This window comes from Ailuropoda melanoleuca, chromosome 1, assembly GCF_002007445.2.
Source record: "Ailuropoda melanoleuca isolate Jingjing chromosome 1, ASM200744v2, whole genome shotgun sequence".
Classification (NCBI taxonomy): Eukaryota; Metazoa; Chordata; class Mammalia; order Carnivora; family Ursidae; genus Ailuropoda; species Ailuropoda melanoleuca.
In genome coordinates, this window is record NC_048218.1 from 199,037,688 (window position 1) to 199,060,668 (window position 22,981).

Here is a 22,981-nt window from a genome sequence, read left to right on the forward strand (position 1 = left end):
GTCTACACCTTACGTCTGCATTACGGAGAAAATCTAGTCCCTAAGATAGGACAAGCGGTGACTCTTCCAAGGAAAACTCACCTCAGCTTTATGCTTGACTGCTAGTAGGAGACAGATAAATTCTAGGTTTTCCCAGACCTAGAAATTAACCTTCGTTCTGTGGTAGACTTTTTGAGGAAGGGAATCAAATGTTTTTCAGCTTTTCTTCCCATGCAAGTTCACAGTTGTTTTGGTTTAAGCTTCTCTTTGGGTCGCCCCCTTTCTCTCAGTGGCCCCTCAGAAAGAGTTATTCAAGTCCACAAAAAGTCAAATGTCTCAAGATGTAGATCTGTATTCTCCTTGACCTTGCCTCCCTCTCAACTGGCCACCCCCCACCCCAGCCAAACGAGGGACCCCAAGAACACCGGGGCGCAAGGGCTGCAAAAGAGAAGGTGAGTAGAAGGAAGGACCAGGGCGGCTGGAGAGATCGTGGCCGAGTTCAGCGGCTAGCCCTTCTCGCTGGGCTTTGCTAGGTGACGGATGTTGGGAGGACAAGCTGAGTGCGTGGGGCGCGCTGGCCAGCGCCTCGCCTTGCGCTTCGTACCCAACGGCAGCTCCGCGCCGGGCTCAGGGGCGGTGGGAGGGCTCGCGCTTTCCTTTCACTTTCTCAGGTCGCCAAGCCCGACACCGGGGGACCGACCCACAGCTCTCACCACGCCGGCCAGACGGGAGGACGAAAGGCGCGGAGGGCTGGAAAGGAAAGCGAGGAGAATAAAGTAAACCATTATCTGCCAGCAAAGGTGAGCGAGCCAGCTCATTTCTCCTTGCAGGGGGCGGCGGCTGAGGTAAAGAGGGCTTCTGTCGAAACCCCAGAGGACTGACTTGGGGCAAGGGGAAGGTGGAAGTAAGATGCCCGCTCAAGTTACAGTGATATGACACCGGAAGTGGAATGGCCTCCTTTGAGAAGCCAGAAGGGAAAAACTGGTTTCATGGTGTCTTTTGTCTGCTGGATCATTTGCCATAGGTGATTTAAGAGGCGTTCAGGAGAGGCACGGGAGCTTTCCGCCATCCATTTAAAGCCCAGGGTTTGCACGTACGGATTATGAGTCTGTGTGCTTTTTAATTTGTGTGATGATACAGACGTGTCCTTTTCTGACTTTTAGAGAAAACCAAAAAATAAAACTGGAAGAAATGGAGAAGGGTGTCATAAGGCAGGAGCAATGTGAAGCATGTCAAATTTAATCATCAAATGGTTTAAGTTTTCATGTATTTTTATGAAACATTGGATGAGGAGACCCAACACAACATCATGTGAAGAACAGTTGAAAGGCCCAGGGATATTTGCCTTGAGGGGATATGTTTGCTGCCTCAGATTTCTGACGGGCTGTCGTGTGGAATAGGAATCTGCCAAGTCCTGGCACAGCCCGAGGGGCAACAGATGGAAACCCCAGGGAGATAGAGTTCAACCCCATGTAAGTTAGAGTTGGACATGCCAAATGGATTTTTGCAGAAGGTAGTGAGTTCCCTGTGATCAAAGATATCAAAGTACAGGTAGATACTGAAGCAGAAACGCTGAGGTGGGAATAGTTTCAGGTGAGTGATTGTGTCCATCAGTGCTCCCCAAACCTGGATGGTCTTCAGAATCACCTGGGGAGTGTGTGCTTGTGTGCGTGTGTGTGTGTGTGTGTCTTTAAATATATTTGGCAGATCTTGGGTGGGTTCTAGTCATATATTTTTCTAATTCTCTCCTCCAGATAGTTGTGACATAATCAGTTAGTTTGGGAAACACTGGCATTAAAAACTTTAAGTTATTTCCCAGCCTACAGTAAAATATGCCATAAACACTTGAAGACCATAGTTTTCATTTTGGGTTTTTTTTTTAAGTTTATTTCTTTTTTAAGTGATTTCTACACCCAGCGTGGTGCTTGAACTCATGACCCTGAGATCAAGAGTCACGTGCTCTATTGACTGAGCCAGCCAGGCGCTCCCCACAGTTTTCATCTCGAATACTCCTGAAATTGCAATTTCCTGGTCAGAAGAAAAAGGCCATGTCACTCTTCCCCAAACTGACTTGTCTGTCACATCTTGTTGGTCCTTGTTGCTGGTTGCCTGGATGGTCTGTCTTCCATATTTGGGAGTTTTCCTCCCTGTGAGAAGTGGAGCTAAGATGACAACAAGGCATGTCCCCCAGCTGCTGAGTGGCAGGTGAAACACTCCTGTAGGCGTTTCCTCTGCCATCCTCCTGCTCTGGGCACTTGACAGAGCGTGGGACACTTCCTTGCCTCGGTGACTAAGATTTCAGTCAATGCCTTCATCTTCGAATGTCGCTTGTGTGCTGGGTCCAACAGAGAATGGCAGTTCAACCTCTTCATTTTAAAGTAATGCCAACCCATGTAGGCCAGGTGTGGGCGTGTGGGGACAGCTCCCTTGTACCTGACCAGGAATATCCTTCTTCCACAAGAATGCAAGTACTATGAAAGAATAACCTACCTTTCTCTTGTCCTGTCCTACATCCCGAGTGCCTAGAACGGTGCCTGGCTCCTGATAGGACCATGCCTAGCTCACTAAAAAGATGCTGAATTCCTTCTTTTCTTCCTAGGTCCATTCTAGGTGGCAGGAGCCATGCAATTCTCCAGCTCATCCAGGGCAGCAGATGAGAATTTTGATTATTTGTTCAAGATTATCCTCATTGGGGATTCCAATGTGGGGAAGACGTGTGTGGTGCAGCATTTCAAATCTGGCGTCTACACAGAGGCACAGCAGAACACGATTGGGGTGGACTTCACTGTGCGCTCCCTTGATATCGATGGCAAGAAAGTGAAGGTCAGAAAGACACGGGATTGGCTCCTCCTCTCTTTTTTAAGATTTTATTTATTTATCTGAGGGGGAGAGAGAGAGAGAGCATGAGCAGTGGGGAGGGGTAGAGAAGAAGCAGACTTCCTACTGAGCAAGAAGCCAATGTGAGGCCCCTTCCCAGGACCCTGGGATCATGCCCTGAGCCGAAGGCAGACGCTTAACTACTGCGCCACCCAGGCGCCCCCAGACCAATTAAAAAAAAAAAAAAAAAAAAAAAGGCCAATTCAAATTTCTACAGCCACAAAAATACTATAAACAAAGTCAAAACATGAATGACAAACTGGAAAGAAATATTTGCAAATATGGAACTGACAAAAGGCTAATTTCTTTAATGTGAAAGGGGCCCCAATAAATATCTAAGAAAAAGACTAACAGCCAAATACAAAAAGTAGGCAGTCCACAGACTGGACACAATTGCTATTTCATAAATTTGGTAAGAATTAGCTCAGAAATTTATGTCAAGTTATAAAGGGGCCCATTCTCGCTCATAATTTTAAAAGTGCAAATTCGAATAACAGTGAGAGATTTTACCCATTTGATTAGAAAAGAGATCAGGTGTTGGTGAAAATGTAAAGCACGATCATGCTTGGGATCTTGATTAAATAAAAACAGTAAAAAAGACGTTTTGGAGACAAGAAAATTTTAACGTATTAGAGGACACCAAAGAGTTATTGGAAAGCTGATTAGCAGTGATTGTGGCATTGTGTTTTGTAAGGAAATGCCCAGGTTTGATACAAATGAAATGACATGAAGTCTGGGATTCACTTAAAAATAACACCCCAAAGAAATCAACAGAAGAGGCTAGATGAAGCAAGAATGGTGACATTTTGGGGCGCCTGGGTGTCTCAGTCAGGTTAGGCATCTGCCTTTGGCTCAGGTCATGGTCCCAAGGTCCTGGGATTGAGCCCCGCATCGGGCTCCTGCTCCATGGGGAGCCTGCTTCTCCCTCTCCCGTTCTCCCTGCTTGTGCTTTCTCTCTCTCTCCCTATCAAATAAATAAATAAATAAAATCTTTTAAAAAATAAAAATAATAATAATAAAAAGGGTGGTGAAATCTTGATAATTATTGCGTCTGGATAATGGCTATATGAGGGTTCCTTGTTTTATTCTCTCTAGTTTGAGGTACATTTGCATTTTTAAAAAGCACATTTTATAGGGGTGCCTGGCTGGCTCAGTCAGTAGAGCATGCGGCTCTTGATCTCAGGGTCATGAATACAAGCCCCACATCGGGTGCCGAACTTAACTTAATGGATTAATTAATTAATAGTAATAATTAATTAATTAGTGCATTTATAAATAGTGTGAGAGAGTGAACCAACGGGTACCCTCAGACGCGGTGGGAGGGTGTACAACTGGGCACTCTGGAGTGGGACGGTCACTGAGAAGGTATTATTTTAAGGACACTCCGAAGCAGACACAGCTGAGTGGTCCTTTAAAATCAGACCGGTTCAGCCAGTGCTATCACCTTGAGTGGGATCAACGAGCAGGTCCAAAAGGTTAACACCAAAATCTAGACAAAGGGATGATGGAGGTAAAAAGGTCAAGAACATCAGTGTCCCTTAGGTGGTGGGTCCCAAACCTGAAAGCTTATCCAACTCACCCTAAGGAGCAAAGAGACACACGGATCCCTGAGCCCCACTCCTGACCTACTGAATTTGGGTATCTTGAAGTGAGACCCAAGAAGCTGCCTTTTGCAGACGACTTAGGTGAGCAAGGTCCCATCAGGCGCCGGAACTGCTGATGCGATCACCCCTTTCCTGCCCTTTTCCAGATGCAAGTGTGGGACACGGCAGGCCAGGAGCGTTTCCGGACCATCACTCAGAGCTACTACCGCAGTGCCCACGCCGCCATCATCGCCTACGACCTCACCCGACGGTCCACCTTCGAGTCTGTTCCTCACTGGATCCACGAGATAGAAAAATACGGAGCGGCGAACTTGGTCATCATGCTGATTGGTATGGCGTTTTCAAAGCATTTAGCTTTTCTTTCCTGGTCCCCTCTGCAGATGCTCGGCTTTTTGTGCGTTTCTGATGGCAAGGGAACGTGAAATCGTGAAAGTGCAGGTGTAGGACAGGACCTCAAAAAGTGTTTGGCCACAAAACTCGCATCGGATTCACTTGAGAATGGGGGTTGGGGGGGAGGGATGTGTACTTGTTAATAATACAGATTCCAAGGACCCACCCTAGAAGTGTCTCATCCCAGAGATCTGGGATGCGGCCCGGGCTTCTCGATGAAGGCATCATGCCCCAACTGATTTGATGCAAATGTGTGTAGACCACACAGGAAATACCCCGTAGGCTGAGGTTCACAGTATCAGGTGGTTCCAAATCCCCAAGGGAGCCATTCAGAGGCATGGACCCCCACCCATGAATGACTCCTTACACCTGCTCGGATCTTAAGCAAATCCTAATGACAAACCACCATCGAAATTAACAGCAACTTCAGTGACACAAAGGAAACAGCCTAATGTGAGCGGTCCTATTGTACGTTCAGAAGGTGTAACATTTCCATCCCTTCTCTGTAGTTTCAGTTTTGCAAACAGAGCTGCCTTTTCCTTCCTCCTATGAACACAACTATTAACCAAGTGGCTGCTTCATTTCGGCAAGATGGTTTAGGCCCTTGCTACTCAAAATGTGGTCTGTCGGCCAGCAGCATCAGCCGGAGTTTGTGCAAAGTGCAAGATCTCAGGCCGCATCCCAGACTTCCTGAATCAGAATCTTCATTTTAAGAGGATCCTAAGGAGATTCACAGGCAAATGGAAGTTTGCACACCACAAGTCTAGACAGCCAGCTGGGAGACTGAGAAAGACCTAAACACACCATATTTAATGGCTGATTCATTCTCTGGCAAGCATGTTCTAGCTCTGTGGCCAGTCACCCTCTGAGCCTTAATTCCTGATCTATAAGATGTGACTAATACTTAATGGGTTGTGGTAAAAATGTGATGAGATACTGTATATAAATTGCTTAGCAGTGCCTGGCACCAAGTTAGTGTTTAATAAACCGTAAGATGTGTTCTAGAAAGTTTGTTTGAGGAACTGTCCCATCTATGTTCCAAATAATTCAGGGCTTATGGTGAGGGTGCAAGTTCCTAGGACCTAGGAAAAGCCAGCAATTGAGCCCCAGCCAGAGCAGGAGACACAGTGGAGCCAGCCTGCCTCCCCCACCGAGCCCCTGCCATGGACAGGCAGGACCTGTGCATTCTCCTTCGGGGCCAGGCTCTGGGAACCAGCCTCCTTGGTCTGTATCGTGCACCTGTTTCCCCTCTCTCGGAGCTGCTTCTCACGTCTTACTCGTGCAATCTCTCAAAACATCACCCCCCACCTGCTCCTGCCACAAACCTCCTCATTCTCTCAGGATCTGCATGCTCACAAAGGAATCCCATTGCCCCGTTCCTTCTTTTCACGGCAAAGGCTGCTGGCCAACCCGAGGATGGGCAGGTGTGGGGCAAGGTGCCTACCTGAGACTAAGATCTGGGCCCGCATGGTGAAGGAGCTCACAGAATGCAAAGCCTGGCCACGGGTGGGCCCTAGAAGAGGCCAATGGCACGTGTTCTTAGCACATCTAGCCCGCTCATTATTACTGCCATGATTCCCGAAACAGTTCGGCCCCTGTCGTATGCACAGACTTGAAGAGAATGCTGCTTTGGAATTCATGCCGCTCCTCCTAACTTGAGAAACAAAGTCATTCCAAGAGCTTAGAGCATGCTCCCTCCTTCCTGCTACCTCAGATCAAAAGCCCCAGATTCCACAGGCTGCTGCCAAAGCAGATGCCCCTCCCCTTCCGTCCCCTCATTTTCTCAGAGGGGCTTAGCCCACATGGCAGAAACCAGGGAGGAGAGATTAGTGAGGCCTCCCCACAGAGGGCACCTCGTCTCTTTGGGAGGAACGAGATGGCTCTCTCCTATAGTTTCTCACCCAAAGGCCCCCTTTGGGACCAGAAACCTTTGTAATTGGGCTTCTGATATAAAGGACACTTCCACAAGCAGAGTTCAGAGTGGGAGAAATAAGCACTGACCCCAGAAAGAGCCGAATTTCTTCCCCAACAACCACTTCTGGGAAGCACAAAGGAGAATGCTCCCCGAGGTGTCAAGCATCCTTCGGGACAGCTGCTCCCTGACGGAGCAGAGCGCCCCCCCTTGGGGTGTGAGGACCAGAGGCAGTGCTAGATGCTGGTGACAGGTGACACTAAATGCTTAGCCAACTCCAGGTACAATTCTGAGCCCTCTGAGTCACTGCATTTAACTGGACTTTGGAGTCAGACGGATTGGGGTTCAAATCTCCCTCTCTGCCCCTCTCCTCTGAACTTGGGCTCTTTCTCAAAATTTCTGTCTCATCTATGAGACTGACACTTGCTTCGGGTGTACTGTTGAGTTGAATGGATATATAGGAAGCACCTGGCACTGTGCTAGGACCACCCCCCCAATAAGGGGAAGCCATTATTTCCTGGTGGAGCAAAGATGAGGCTCCGCTGTGCTAGACAGAGGGGCTCAGGGCCCACAGGGTAGAGCAGAGCTGACGGGGAAGGACATCCATGACCTCCGGGGTGGAAGGAAACCCCACCAGGGGTAGCTCCCAGAGAAAGGACACACAAGGGTGGAAAAGGTGCATCTCGCTGAAGGGAACGAAGCTGTTCTAATCACAAAGTTTCCCCAGGAAGGTGGACTGGATCTCTTTTCCACTAAATTCCGGTGCTTCCCACAATGAAGCAGCTCTTCCTCAGGGCCTGGAAGGCTGCAAGGCAAAGCTGCATGCCCCCAGGGCCCCTTCCCTTCTGAGCTATCTTTGGAAGACAACACCCTTTCTCCAACCTCCTGGCCTGTCCTGGCCTCCCTCGAGGGCTCTACCCCCAGCACCCTCCCTAACTACTACTAGTTCCTCTGCTGCAGACACAGATGGGGCACAGGAGGGGGTAACAAATGCTAAGATGGGGGCGCCTGGGTGGCTCAGTCGGTTAAGCCTCTGCCTTCGGATCAGGTCATGATTCCAGGGTTCCTGGGATGGAACCCAGCGACGGCCTCCCTGCTCAGCAGTGAGTCTATTTCTCCCTCTCCCTCTACCCCTGCCCCCAACTCGTGCTTGCACGCGCTCGCGCACGCGCTCTCTCTCTCTCTCTCGCACTCTATCTCAAATAAATAAATAAAATCTTTTTTAAAATGCTAAGATGTTGCAGGATTTCCAGGAATCTCACAGCTGTTGTGGTATTTATACCCTAGTCTGTCATTCCTCGCAACCGTCTCTGCCTCACTTTGTAACTGGTTCTAGAAATGCCCCCAGAGATGGTCAGGATGTGTCAGTTTATGACGTGTCCAGTCCCAAGGACTGACACAACGGTCTTCCTGTTTTTGTCTCCATGGCCTCCTCACCTTAATCTAGAAAAGTCAACTGTGCTGTTCCCTCACAGAAGCGTCCTCGCCCCCACTCTATCTTCCTTCCTGTTTCCACATTTCTTCATGCAAGTGTCTCTCTCACAAGGTTACCGCAGCCTCTCTCAGTCACGCAAATGTCAAAGAGATGATTGTGCACAGATCCGTACTGCCCCTCCTCTCTGGCCATTTACCAGAAGACCAGCCCCTCGGTAGTGTCCCTCTGTTTAAAATCCTTGTTGGTCCCCCCATCGCTGGCAAGATAGCATACAAATTCCTGAGCACAACCTACAAGGAACCTGCTTTCCTCCTGGAGAAGGCTGGCTCTTACCTTTTCCTCATCCCTTCTGCTGTTGGTGCCCTCCGAGCTGTCGGTACTCTCCGTCCGAGGGAGAGGTCAGGAGCCAACTTCAAGCAGAGGTTACACAGGATGTTCTCCTAACTTCCCTCGGGTCCTACTATTTCAGGCAAACCTTCCACTTCAAGTGCTGTTGTATTCCCAGGTCCACGGTCTTTCAGCAAAAACTTTGTGCCTGAAGTGTCAGCCTTCAGAATTTGCCAGATCTTAGAAGAATGCATTCAATGTTACGTAACACCCTCAGTCGGTCTGGGCCAACACCCCAAGGTCAAATGCATTATTTATGCAGTGCAGTGAAACCGGTGACATAGTCACACAAAGCAGGTTGAAGAAAAACTTCAAATGCCAGTGTAAGGCAGATTTTACTGTCGGAGGAATTGCCAAATACCCTTCGGGGTTTCCGAGGTTTTTGGATTTGGGAACTGTAGACAAGGGATTATACACCTGTACTACTAACAACTATTACCATTCGCCTGGTCCTTGGCCTGTATTATTTCATGGCCTGTCTCGGATCAGAAAATTCTGGTACAGTAGCTGAACTGTCTGTGTGTCTGTCTTGTCCCCCTAAAGAGCTGAGGAACTCCTACCTTCGGGGCAGGAACATCTCTCTGGGTGCCGAACACACAACCCTTAGCAAGCAAGGACTCAGATCACAAGTGGCAAACACACGGTTTCTTTCCCTTCCACCAGGTGTCCTGGCTCATCCTGAGGTGTGCAGCCCCCAGCTGTGGAGAGGCTGGGCACTGGACAGTTGATGGCGGGTGGGGCAGGTTAGGGGAGCAGGTCATTAAAGGCAAAACCCAGCACTCACAGCTCAAAGTAAGGGACGCAAGGAGCAGACCAGACTCCCAGCTTAGGGACTCCCACTCCTACAGCATCACTTCCCCCACCAAGAGCCTCTCACACCTGCCTTCCAGAAGCAGAGCTGTGCCCTGAGCTTCGACCTCACGGGCTATAAATACGCATGCAGCTGTCTTGAAGATATCTACCTGAGTTAGTTTCCAGTGGCTGCTGTGACAAATTACCATCAACTGAGCAGCTTAAATCACGGGACGGTGTCCGCTCCCAATTCTGGAGGCCAGAAATCTGAACTCAGTATCACTGGGCCAAAATCAAGGCATCTGCAGGGCCACACCACTCTGGGGGCTCTGGGGGAGTACCTGTTCTTTACCTCTTTCAGCTTCTGGCGACTGCCAGCATTCTCTCCTGTGGCCGTGACGTCCAGTATGTACGTCCCTCTTCACCTCACCTCCTCTGTGTGTGTAAAGTCTCCCCCTGGCCCACTCAGCCAGATACATGTGGCTGTATCGGGGCCCATCCATCTAATCCAGGATCCTCTCCACATCTCAAGATTCTTAATAACATCTGCAAAGACCCTCTTCCCACATAAGGTAACATTCAGTTTCCAGGGATCAGAACCTGGAATCTTTGGGAGTTAGCTTTCAGCCCACTACCGTAAAAGTGGGTAGGCATCTCAGACTGAACACCATTGTAAGAATGGTTCCTTTAGCCCTGAGCCAACGTTGCCTGACAGAGGGCTGGAATCCTGCAGCCTGCAGCCTGGGTCTGCATTAGTGAGCCCTACTTAAGCCTACTTTAAAAATAGAAGGATTTTATTTTTAAGTAATCTTTACACCCAACGTGTGGCTCGAATTTACGATCCTGAGATCAAGAGGGTCCCATGCTCTACCAACTGAGCCAGTCAGGCACCCCTGAAGAGACATTTTTTTTTTTAAGATTTTATTTATTTATTTGAGAGAGATTGAGCATGAGTGGAGGGAGGAGCAGAGGGACAAGTAGAGTCCACGCAAATCAAGGAGCCTGACGTGGGGGCTTGATCCCACACCCCGAGACCATGACCCAAGCTGAAATCAAGAGTTGGCCGCTTAACCAATTGAGCCACCCAGGCACCTCCTGAATAGACATTTTTAATTTCAGTTTATGTCAATCCATCAATTTTACATGCACACACATGCAAAGGAGTGCACCGTATCACTGGGGGAACCTGCGTAAGTTCTGTGGGATGTACCAATGTTCATTTCCGGGCTTTGACGTCGGACTATCACTGCCCAAGAGGTTACCAACGGGGAAACTGGGTGAACGGTATGCTAGACCTCCCTGAAGGACCTCCTTCAACAACCCGTGAGCCTATAATTGTTTCAAAATGAAAACTTTTCAAGGTTTTCATGGTGGGGAGGGTTAATTATGGGGGAAAGGATCTAAGGAGGCTCCTTTATGGGAAAAAACAAGTTGAGAAACACCGGTCTGGCCCGTCTTAATTACGGTAGCTTTGTAATAAACCCTGATGTCTGGTAGAACAAATCCTGTAGGAAAGCAATTTTACCTTTAGATTCCTGCCTCAGAGAAATCCAAGTCCAACGACTGGATGAATGTAGGGTTGAAGTGGAGAAGCAAAAGAGATGAGTCACTCCTCTTTCTCTAAGGATGCTCAGGGGCGCCTGGGCGGCTCAGTCAGTTAAGCGTCTGCCCTCGGCTCAGGTCATGATCCCAGGGTCCTGGGATCGAGCCTAGCATTGGGCTCCCTGCTCCCTGGAAAGCCTGCTTCTCCCTCTACCTGTCATTCCCCCTGCCTGTGCGCACTCTGTGTCAAATAAATAAATAAATAAAATAATTTTTAAAAAATTATAACCATGGGGGCGCCTGGGTAACAGTCATTAATCGTCTGCCTTCGGCTCAGGGAGTGATCCCGGCGTTCTGGGATCGAGTCCCACATCAGGCTCCTCCGCAGAGAGCCTGCTTCTTCCTCTCCCACTCCCCCTGCTGTGTTCCCTCTCTCTCTGGCTGTCTCTCTGTCAAATAAATAAATAAAGTCTTTAAAAAAATAAAAACTATCTAAAAATTATAACCATGCTCACAAAACCCCTCACGGAACTTTCTGGGGTAATAGGGAATGTTCTATATCCTGAAGGGAATGATGGTTACAGAGCATATATGTTTGTCAGAATTCATGAACTGCACACTATTGTATTTAAGTTATAGCTAAATCCTACATATTCATTCCATACCTTCAATCGGCAAATCCCATCACAATCTCCTCAGCTAGCCCGGGCCCCATCCCACAGTGTCCAACCCTTTGTGCTTTGGAAAGAGAGCAGAAAGAGAAACAAGATTTGAAGGAAGAAGAGAGAAGACCGAGACACTCCCTGTGGCACAGTCTTTACCGTGTTAGACTTGGAAGGAAGGACCGTCCCTCCCTAGAACACAGAGGCTCCACCTGTCTGTGCTAATAAAACACAGCCTCCATTTCTCACAGCTCCTCAAGATCTCATTTAACAGTGAATTAAGACCGAGGCTCTGTTTCCATCCATCCGTGGTTTCATTTTCAGTAAATCTGCCCACAACGGCTGTTTAGGAATGAATCATGCCTGCATACTGCTGAACTAAAATGTTTCTTGTAAAGGTTCACTAAAAAACAACAACAAAAACAAACAAACAGATTCAATTCCTCCTTTGCTTCTTTCTCGCTCCCAGGAAACAAATGCGACCTGTGGGAAAAACGGCATGTCCTGTTTGAGGATGCCTGCACCCTGGCCGAGAAGTACGGCCTCCTTGCTGTTTTAGAAACATCTGCCAAGGAGTCTAAGAACATAGACGAGGTCTTCATGCTGATGGCCAGGGAGCTGATCGCCCGCAACAGCCTGCACTTATTTGGGGAGAGCGCCCTGAACAGCCTGGCCCCGGATTCTAGGCCGGTCCTTGTGGCCCAGGGTCCGAGGGAGAAGACCCAATGCACGTGCTGAGATGCTCAAGGCCAGTTGCGGCCACCGGATGCCGTGTCTGACGCTGAAGGTAACTGGATACCCTGCTGTCTGCCCCGAAGCCTCTCAGACCAAAGCACAGACTTGCAGCTGGTCCTTACCCCTTCCCACCTGGATGGGGAGCAGTTTGCCTCCATTCACACCAGAGACCAGACCTGCTGACTGAGTAAAGCCACACCACTGTTTCTCTTGGTTCTGCTTTGGACTTGAGGCGCAGGGGTAGGAAGGACAAGGTCTGCTCTGCTTTATCCTTCCACTTTGTCTCCTCAACCCTTCAACCGTTTTCTACTGAATTTTGCTTCTCGCTTGAAGAGGATAGTGAAGGAAAGAATAAAGGAGGGATATCAAGAGAGGGGAGAGGATGTTTAGAACATTCCAGTGCTGTTTCAAGGAGCTCGGTAAGGGGGCGATGGGGAAAAAAAGCCTGCAGTGATAAACCAGAGTGCTGCTAACTTCTGCTTTCTCACGTTCACACCTCAGGTCTTTAGTTGGGGGAGCAAAGCCTTTGACATCAAGACCATAAATACTGTCTTGCCGAATGGTCAAGAGCCATGTGATGGAGACAGAATTGGATCTCACTCTATCCTAGATGGGCTGATGTAACCACCCTCCTTGAATGTGGGAGATGCCAACAATGTCCTTCTAAAATACCAGATTATCTGCTGGATAAAAACTCACTTTGGAATTGAAATTCAGTTGGCTTATAGATGAATGTCAAGTCAATACTGACCTCGCTGTGTGGCCCCCATGCGTGCCCTGTACCCGCCAGAACCTTTGGATAATAAACGTTTTTTCCAAGTTCCCTGATGGTTGTTGCTGGGGCACATCTTGTAATGATAGTAAGAACCACAAGGGCTGGTCCAGCTGCAACAATGGCTCCGAACCAGGAAAGGTCCATGGGGACTCACCTCAGCTGAAACCGCACAAAACAGATAGCCACTAACCATGTGTGGCTGTTGAGTACTTGAAACGTGGCTAATTCAAACGACATAAGCTCTAAGTGTAAAATACACACCAGACTTCGAACACTTAGTACAAAAAAAAAAAAAAAAGTGTAAAGTGTCTTAAATAATTTTATATTGATTACATTTTGAAATATTTTAGATACACTAGGTTAAATAAACATACTATCCATTTTCACCTATTTCTTTTTACTTTTTTAAATGTGGCTACGAGGGGCACCTGGATGGCTCAGTCGGTTAAGCATCTGCCTTTGGCTCAAGTCATGATCCCAGGGTCCTGGGATGGAGCCCTGTGGTGGGCTCCCTGCTCATCGGGAGTCTGCTTCTCCCTCTCCCGCTACTGTCCCCCCGCTTGTGCTCCCTTAAATAAATAAAGTCTTTAAAAATAAATACATTAATAAATAAATGTGGGCTACAAGAAAAATTTAAACTACATATGCGGTTCACACCATACATCTATCAAACAGTACAATAAAGCAACGTTCCTCAAAGTGTAGTTTGCCAACCAGACGTATGAGTGGCCAGGGGATGCTTGTTACAGATTCTTGAGCCCTGTGACTGACTGACAGGAATCAGAATCTTTTCAGAAATCCGCACTTAGCCAAGCTTGCCGGGCGATTGTTCCCCACACTGAAACTTTCAAATTGCTACTGTATAGAGGTTGGGGGGATGAGGTTAGGAGGAATATCATAGAGAATTAATAACATTTTAATTCCTTTCACTATGTACTTGTTGTTGAAATAAACCACGTACCTTAAGGAAACAGGAGGGAAATCTAGTTCCATGCCAGAGAGAATACATGCATCAGAGTGGATTGACCTCTTTCCTCTCCATGTTATTGTTCTAAAGGAAGGGTGAGGCACCTCAGAATCCCACGGGCACATCAGGAGTACATCCGTACTGAGCCAATGCAGGATTTTCTGAGGAGGGAAGAAGCAGACGGTCATTAAGAAGAGTAAGGAGGGGCGCCTGGGTGGCGCAGTCGTTAAAGCGACCGCCTTCAGCTCAGGGCGTGATCCCGGCGTTCCGGGATCGAGTCCCACATCAGGCTCCTCGGCTAGGAGCCTGCTTCTTCCTCTCTCTCTCCCCTGCTGTGTTCCCTCTCTCGCTGGCTGTCTCTCTGTCACATAAGTAAAATAAAAAATCTTTAAAAAAAAAAAAAAGTACATTTAAAGAAGAGTAAGGAAAATTGAGTAGGTCAGGGGAGAGAGTGAGCAAAGAAGAGAGAGGCCAAGCAAAATAGAAAATAACGTCTCACACAAATTTTCCTTCATTTCTGTGCACATCAATCTCAACATTCTGGAAACCTCATCAGCTTCTTGGGTTCTGCACTCTGAGGATTGGATGGAGTTTAAAGATTCCTACCAACAGGGTACACGTGTGAGAACAAGGCCACCTGAACACCAGCACCTGTAATTACCCAGCCTGGGCTTCTGCCGAAATAGGTCTGCTGGAAAGGGGAGTGTAGGCTTTCCTGGAGCTCAAGGCAGCCTCATAACCCGCACTGTGAAGCCAGCTCCACAGGCTTCCCTTCAGAGCCGTGCTACGGAAAGGCTGTGTGTCACCGAACTCTGGCATTTTTCTCACACCCCCCAAATTGTATAGTTGGTAACGGAGTTCTGAGAAAATTAAGTTTTAAAAAGGACATTTCAGGGGCACCTGGGTGGCACAGTCGTTAAGCCTCTGCCTTCAGCTCAGGGCGTGATCCCAGCATTCTGGGATCGAGCCCCACATCAGGCTCTTCCACTGGGACCCTGCTTCTTCCTCTCCTACTCCTCCTGCTTGTGTTAGTAATAATAGGAATATTACTACGATCCTATTAATAATGGCAAACACATATAGCAATTACTATGTGCCCAGCACTGTACCACTTTATACTAACTCAATGAATTCTGCCTACTATCTTTTGAAGTGGGTACTATTTATACTTCTATTTTTAAATGATGATACAAAACACAGAGGGATTAAGGTCACACAGCTAGTAAGGGGCAAAGCCAGGATTCAAACCCAAACAATCTGGTTCCTGAGCCCTTTCTTGGCAATGAGGCTCCACTCCCCCACCAGATAATGTCCAGTATTGGATTTGGGTTCTGTCCTATTAACCCTTCATCATCCATTAACGCCCCCCCACACACACAGAAAAAGAGAAATATAAGATATACTTTAAAACATACATTTCAATACCCTTCAAGTCATGCAGCTCTCTGCAAAAGAAGCTGGAGTTGGGGGGAGGGGGGGAGTCAGTGTGGGAAGAGCCAGGGGTAGAGAAAGGTGGCCATTGGGGGGATTAGGCTTGTCCTATCACAGGGGAATTATGGAGGAGCCGTGCCTCAATCATGCCAGGCCCAGCCTGAGTCTACCTGCTCTTGAACAGGGATGATGTGCAACTCCACTTTGCTCATATGCAAGGTTATTTGGGCGCCCCAAGGCTGACTAGACTGAGTTCTACCCCAGCACAAGGGGTTAGATGGGGAGGATGGGAACACATTTGTGCTCCCCACAGATCACTTACAAACTTCCAGGGAACATATGGAACAGGTTCAGGGATTCGTATCACCAAAGGCAGTAATAGTGCCTGCTTTAATATCTGCTCAAGAGACTGTGATCAATTATTGAGCAAACACGTACAAACGCTCACAAGATTCACTTAGTTGGTTTAACATTCATCAGAATCCCGAGAGCTGCTAAGGCAGTTTTGATATCATGCAGTTTCTTTTGCGTTTGTTCTTAAACATACATTGTTTAATCTATACCCAAAAAGAATTGCCAGACTGGAAGCACCAGGAATCAGAGGTAAAGTACAAGGTAACAAGGAGCACAGAGGTGATCGTTCTGTAAAATCATCCAAAGATTGCTCTCATCTGACATGTAAGATGAATTATCATTATTACTTAATTTTACTTATCCTTTTTTTTAAAGATTTTTTTTATTTTTATTTTTTTAAAGTAGGTTCCGCACCCAGTGAGGAGCCCAACCCAGGGCTCAAACACATGACCCAGAGATCAAGAGTCACACACACACTCCACCAACTGAGCCAGCCAGGTGGCCCTAAATTTACTTACTCTTACTTACTCTTACATGGTGTATCAGGATGTCTCTAGAATTTAACAGACCAATGTTTTTTATTTTTTTAAAAAAGATTTTATTTATTTATTTAAAATAATTTATTTATTTATTTAAAATTATTTATTTATTTATGTGACAGAGAGAAAGAAGCAGGCCCATAACGCCAGGATCACGCCCTGAGCAGAAGGCAGACGCTTAATGACTGCGCCACCCAGGCGCCCCCAGACCAATGTTTTTTTGTTTTTGTTTTTGTTTTTTTTAAAAAGGCCAACGTTTAAAAGGGATCACAGAGTGATGATTGTATTCAACTAATGTTTTCACTTACTGGGAATAAAAATCATCCACACATTAATGCGTTAATTTTTAGAAATGCTTGCAAATAACAGCCTGAAAACTTCTTACCTAATTTAGACACAAAATTCCAATTACAAAATTTATAACATCAGTAAAACATAAAACCATTTTTTTATTTTTTTAAAAAGATTTTTATTTATTTATTTGAGAGATAGAGAATGCGTGAGCAGGGGGTGGGGGTAGGCTGAGGGAGAAGGAGAAGCAGACTGAGTAGGAAGCCATACACGGGGCTCAATCCTGGGACCCCGGATCATGACCCGAGTCGAAAGCAGACACTTAACCAATTGAGACACCCAGGCGCCCGATTTATTTTACTTTGTTTATTTAAAGTTTTTTGAGATTTTCATAAGTAATCTCCACATTCAACATGGGGCTTCATTTCATAACCCTGAGATCTGAAGTCACATGCTCTACTGACTGAGGCAGGCACCCCTGAAGATTTTATTTTTAAGTAATTTCTACACCCAATGTGGGGCTTGAACTTAAAACCCCGAGATCAAGAGTCATATGCTCTACTGACAGAGCCAGCCAGCCAGGAGCTCCAAAAAATTGTATTTTAATTTTAATATGAACTTTAAGGGATGCCTGGGTAGCTCAGTCAGTTGGGCGTCCGCCTTCAGCTCAAGTCATGATCCTGGGGTCCTGGGATTGAACCCCATGTCGGGCTCCCCACTCAGTGGGAGGTCTGCTTCTCCCTCTCCCCCTCCCCCTTCTATACGCTCTCAAGTAAATTTAAAAAATCTTTAAAAAAAATACACACTTTGATAATTTACCAACCAGAAGAACTTTTTCACTTTAACTGTTATTTACCATGTGGAGACATTAAAACTATTTTTTTAAATCCTGAATGGAGTAACTAAGATTATATATTACTCAGAAACGACCAAGAAAGGGATTTGTCATTTGGTGGGGCGGGGGGAGAGGAGTTTAAGTACACTGGCTTTAGAAAAGAAGATTTTTTTTTTACCAATGAAGCATTTTAAATCATTTTTTTGCATGCTGCATTACTGAAGAAAAAATTTTAAATTACAGAAAATCTTATCAAAAGCAGGGACATCTAGGTGGCTCAGTCAGTTAAGCATCTGTCTTCGGCTCAGGTCATGACCCCAGAGTCCTGGGATTGAGTCAAAAAGTATCAAAAGCACTTGGGATCCCATGCAAAATGACTTTCCCAATATGATCTTATAATCTTTTTTCGGAACATTGACTTTCTAACATTTCAGCACGCAGAGGATGTAGGGCCCTCAAGGGGTGAATATTCTGACCTGGGCATTTACAGTATGAACCTGGCAACTCATTTCCACTTTGGGGGGTTTTAATATTCTCAACTGGAAAAGAGGCGGCTGGACCACAGAAAGGGTCTGCATCCTGGCTGTGCTTCAGACGGGTCGTAAGACTTGCTAAACATGCAGATGCCCAGGCCCCAGCCCTGAACTATATGCATCACTAGGTCTGGACTAGCATACATAATTTGTACTTTCTAAACATCTCTTCAGGGCCCAAGGTGATTCTCACAAGCCAATTCACGAACTGGGCATAAGACTATGGCTCTCTAAGCACCGAAGCCTTAGCAGCCAGTGACCACAGAGATTTAAGGCAGACGTGGAGGTGCAAAGAAGCCCACTATCCTCTTGGAGTTTTGCTACTCAATGCTTACCATGAGCTCAATTTAAGGGTTACTATATACTTTGTCATAGAGGATGTGGGAGTTAAAAAAGAAGTATCAGAAATAATTTCCTGGGTGCCTTGGTGGCACAGTCGGTTAAGCCTCTGCCTTCGGCTCAGGTCATGATCTCAGAGTCCTGGGATTGAGCCCCACCTCGGCCCCTGATCAGCAGGGAGTCTGCTTCTTCCTCTCCCTCCGCCCCTCCCCGCCTATGCTCTCTCTGTTGCTCTCTCTCAAATAAATAAAATCTTTAAAAAAAAATTCACGACCTAAAATAATTCAATGTTTAGCAAACAAACCTTACATATTCAAAGTTAAAAAATGTTACACAGTTAATGGCCAGAAAAACTGGCAGAGAATAACATGCCAGTCCATGTGAGGGGAAAACACCTGGGCTGGCTGAAGTGGGAAAACGTCTTGGAGGATTCAGGACCTCAACGGGTCCTGTGAGAGAAAGGATGAGATAGGTTAACAAAGGGGCCGTGTGTGAACAAAGTGGAAGGAGGCAGGAACCAGCCCAGGGTTTGGGGATGAGGAAAAATGGCTTCTGTTGGAATGTCACGGGCATATGCGAGGTATACTTAAGAGCCCAGAATGAAAACGGTGATGGATTTGATCCTGCTCCTAGAGAAAGCAAAGAGTTCCTGACGTTTTTGGAAAAGGGAATTAGAGGAGACCCTTGATAGAAATACACGAACCCAAGGGATGGAGTCAAACCCGAGGAAAGGAAGCATATCGAGCAAGCAGCTTGATACTGAGCAGTGCCTGATGCAAGGCCAGGACAGAGAGGAAAAGGTGGAGTCCTAAGACTGGTGATGACCCCACTGGCCCCAGCTACTTGTATTCTCTCCCTTGATCTTGTCCAGGAGACTAACTTCCTGTAGGGCACGTACTGTCGTGTTTAGCTTTACTGTGTCGCCAGCACCTGACGTACCTAGGTAAAGCCCTTCAGATGTTTGTTGATGGGATGAATTTTGAGGAGTGAAGGAGGAGGGGAAAAGCCCAGAAATGGGCCTTAAGAAATGCCCGTAAACAGGGGGGAGGAGAGAGGAGCTACCACACTTCAGGAGAAATCAGAACCAAGATGGTGTCAATAATGCTGCTCAGGAATGTTCTGCAATGGTTCCCAGTCCATAGCAAAGCAAGTACGGGGAGAGCATTTAGAAACTTAGATCTGGCATTGCCACAACAGCCAACTCTATGTCTGTCCAATCCAAAAGCAACTTTGTGAAGGTACTTCGAAGGATGTTCTTTTTTTTTTAAAGATGTATTTATTCTATAGAGTGTGAGTAGGAGAGCACGCACGCATATCCGTGAGGGGAGGAGCGGAGGGAGAGAATCTTCAAGCAGACTCCACAGAGTGTGCAGCCTGACTTGGGGCTTGATCTCATGACCCTGAGATCATAAACTGAGCTGAAATCAAAAACTTGGATGCTCAGATGAACAGGCCAGCCAGGCTCCCCCATTTCATTTTTGTAACAATTCCTTTTTATTATTACATCACAAAAGTATTGGCCCATGGTGGATTAAAAAGGTAAGAAAATAACAAAGACAACTAGTCCTTTACCATGAACAATTTGAGAAAAATAGGTGAAAATAACATTTAAGATTGGAGAAAACAGGGGCACTTGGCTGGCTTAGTCGGTAGAGCATCCAACTCTTGACCTTGGGTTAAGTTCGAGCCCCACTTTGGGTGTAGAGATAACTTAAAAATAAAATCGTAAAAAAAAAAATTGGGGAAAAGTGTTCAGTTCTACCAATTGCTCTGAGAAGCCAAGGAAATGGGAGAAAAGTTTCCTACAATTTCTGAATTTGGCAGGACCGTCGTCAGTGACCTTCAGCAATGTACTTTTGGGGGAATGAAGAGAATGAGGTCCACGTCCACCGTGTGAGGCAATCAACTTGAGTCTGGCCTCTAATCTGAAGGACCTCAGTTTGAAGCCTACGTCATAGCTTATCCACTGTGAAACCACAGGCAAATGACTTAACCTGTGTTTCTGTTTCATGGTAAATCAGAGATGCCACTTTCCTCAAATTGCTACAAGCATTAAATGAAAACTAAGTGCTGAGTACAGGGTCTAGGCAAGTTATACACATTCCATCAAGGATAGTTACTTTATCTCATTTTTTTAAACGATTTACATATTGAAAGAGAAAGAGCACGAGCAGGGGGAGGAGGAGGAAGAGGCAGGAGGAGAGAGAGAAGCAGACTCCCTGCTGAGCTGGCAGCCTGATGTGGGGCTCGATCCCAGGACCCTGAGATCAGAAACTGAGTGGAAGTCAGATGCTTAACCGGCTGAGCCACCCAGGAACCATAACGGTAGTTGTTCTAAAATCACCCTAAGTAGACACCTCTTGCTCAGGAACAGTGAAAAAGAAGGACAGTTGGTATCCAGAAATAAGAAAAGGTTTTTTTAATACCAAGAATACGACTTCTAAATATTTAGGCTCTGGAATTCCTCAGGGATTGTGAGTTGGTATTGCTAGTAATAATGAAAACCTGAAAATAATCAACAATACAAGGTTATTAAAAATAATCCTATACAACTTTGATTAAGTAACTCTATACCAACTTCCGACCCAGAGATCAAGAACCACACGCTCCACTGGCTGAACCAGCCAGGAGCCAACTTTTAAAGGTGTGGTAAAATTGTTCAAAGGGGTGAAAAATGTTCACCATTACAATAAATAAAGTTAAAGGGAAAAAAAAAGGTTAAAGGAAAAGTGTAATTCCATTGCACACACCACAGTATACACATACACAGAGAAGATAAAACCCATAGAAGACAATACTCAACATAAACCAAAAGGTTATTCCTGGATATATTGGCTTCCTATTACTGCGTAACAAATGGCTACAAACTCAGTGGCTTACAACCACACACCCTCACTATCTCACCGTGTCTGTAGGTCCGAAGTGCACGCACAGCTTACACGGATCCTGAGTCTCACTGGGCTGAAACAAGGGGTCATCCAGGGCTGCCGTTTCCACCTGGGGCTCAGGATCTTCTTCCGTGCTCACTGGTTTTTGGCAGAACTCATTTCCCTGTGGTTGTAGGGCTGAGGTCTTTGTTTTCCTGTCACCTCAGAAAGGCTGCCCACAGTCTCTTGCCACATGGCCCCAGAGGCAATTTGTAACACCGATCTTTGCTTAAGCCAGGCCAGAGCCAGGAGCCAGGCTGACTGAAGAGCCTCTTTTGACTTTCTCTTCTGCAACCACCGGTTGAAAACTCCCTACTTTGAAAGGGCTGCCTGATTACATCAGGGTCACCCAGGATAAGCTCCTTTAGCCAGGCTAAAGGCTCCTGGGAGCAAGATCTCACTCAATGCTAACAGTCCCACCCATACTCAAAGGGGAGGATACTATATCCAGATGAGGGCCATGGGGATCCTCCCAGAGTCCTGCCTACCACACTGGATTCTTTGGGTTATATATTTTATAATTGTTACTTTTTTAAGATTTGTCAGAGACAGAGGGAAAGCATATACAGGGAGAACAGCAAGCATAGAGAAGCAGGCTCCCTGAGAAAGCCGCCCCACGCAGGACTCAATCCCAGGACCCCGGGATTATGACCCGAGCCGTAGCTAGCTTAACTGAGCCACTTCAATTAAGTGAAAATTGAACAACATAAAGACTGGAGAAAATAGGAGCACTTGGCTGGCTCAGCCTGTACAGCATGCACTGCCTGACCTCAGGGGTTATCATCTGAAGACAGTGTCCTTGTTGGTTTAATTTTATTTCCAAGAGCCAGCGAGCAAGGATGGGGGGAGGGGGGCAGAGAGCAAAGCAAGCTCCCCGCTGAGCAGCAAGCCCCATGCAGGGCTCCATCCATAAGGGCTCCATCCCAGGACCCTGAGATCATGACCCAAGGCAAAGACAGACACTTAACCAAATGAGTCACCAAGGAGCCCCAGAAAGCAGTGCTTTATAGCTAGGTGACACAGACTCCAAATTGTGGTACCGGTAGCCCGATAACATGAAAGTGGCTTCAGAACAGTGATGGCCAAGGTCTCTTGGAGACAATTCTGGAGGTGCAGTGGCTTCAGGGGAGGACTGAGTTTCTAGTTAGGCCAGGACTAGAGGAAAACAACGGCACAATCAAAACCATGAGATACAACTGCACACCTACTGGAGTAGCTAGGTTAGGCAAGTATTGGGGATGGGGTGCCTGGGTGGCTCAATTTTTAAGGGTCTGCCTTCAGCTCAGAGCATGGTCCCAGGGTCCTGAGATCGAGCCCTGCATCGGGCTTCATGCTCCTCTGGGACCCTGCTTCCTCCTCTCCCACTCCCCCTGCTTGTGTTCTCTCTCCCGCTGGCTGGCTGGCTGTCAAATAAAATCTTAAATTAAAAAAAGTATTGGTGAGGATGTGAAGAAACCGGAATCCTATACATTTTCAGGGTGTGCCACTTGGGGGAAGTTTGGTGGTTCCTCAAAATGTTAGACATAGAATTATGACCCAGCATTTTTACTCTTAGGTATATATACCAGAGATGAAAACATGTCCGCACAAGACCTTGCACCTGAGTGTTCACTGCAGCGTAAAAGCCAGGAATGGGAACCCAAGTACCCACCCACTGATGAAGGGATGAACAGAT

General features: G+C 46.8%; 1 protein-coding gene and 1 long non-coding RNA gene across 2 annotated transcripts; one reads left to right on the top strand and one right to left on the bottom strand.

The window, feature by feature from the left end:
* Positions 1-608: 608 nt before the first annotated feature.
* LOC117795132 lies at positions 609-22,652 on the bottom strand. Its single transcript, XR_004618958.1, has 3 exons — positions 21,284-22,652; positions 14,052-14,218; positions 609-729 (listed from the first exon to the last, which is right to left on the bottom strand). It is a non-coding gene; the product is annotated as an uncharacterized LOC117795132 (long non-coding RNA).
* On the top strand, positions 651-13,138 carry RAB19 (RAB19, member RAS oncogene family). The gene is made up of 5 exons (XM_034638059.1): positions 651-779; positions 2,579-2,802; positions 4,607-4,790; positions 12,050-12,367; positions 12,817-13,138. The coding sequence occupies exons 2-4, from the start codon at positions 2,602-2,604 to the stop codon at positions 12,316-12,318; spliced, it is 654 nt and encodes a 217-aa protein (XP_034493950.1). The 5' UTR covers positions 651-779; positions 2,579-2,601; the 3' UTR covers positions 12,319-12,367; positions 12,817-13,138.
* Positions 22,653-22,981: the final 329 nt, after the last annotated feature.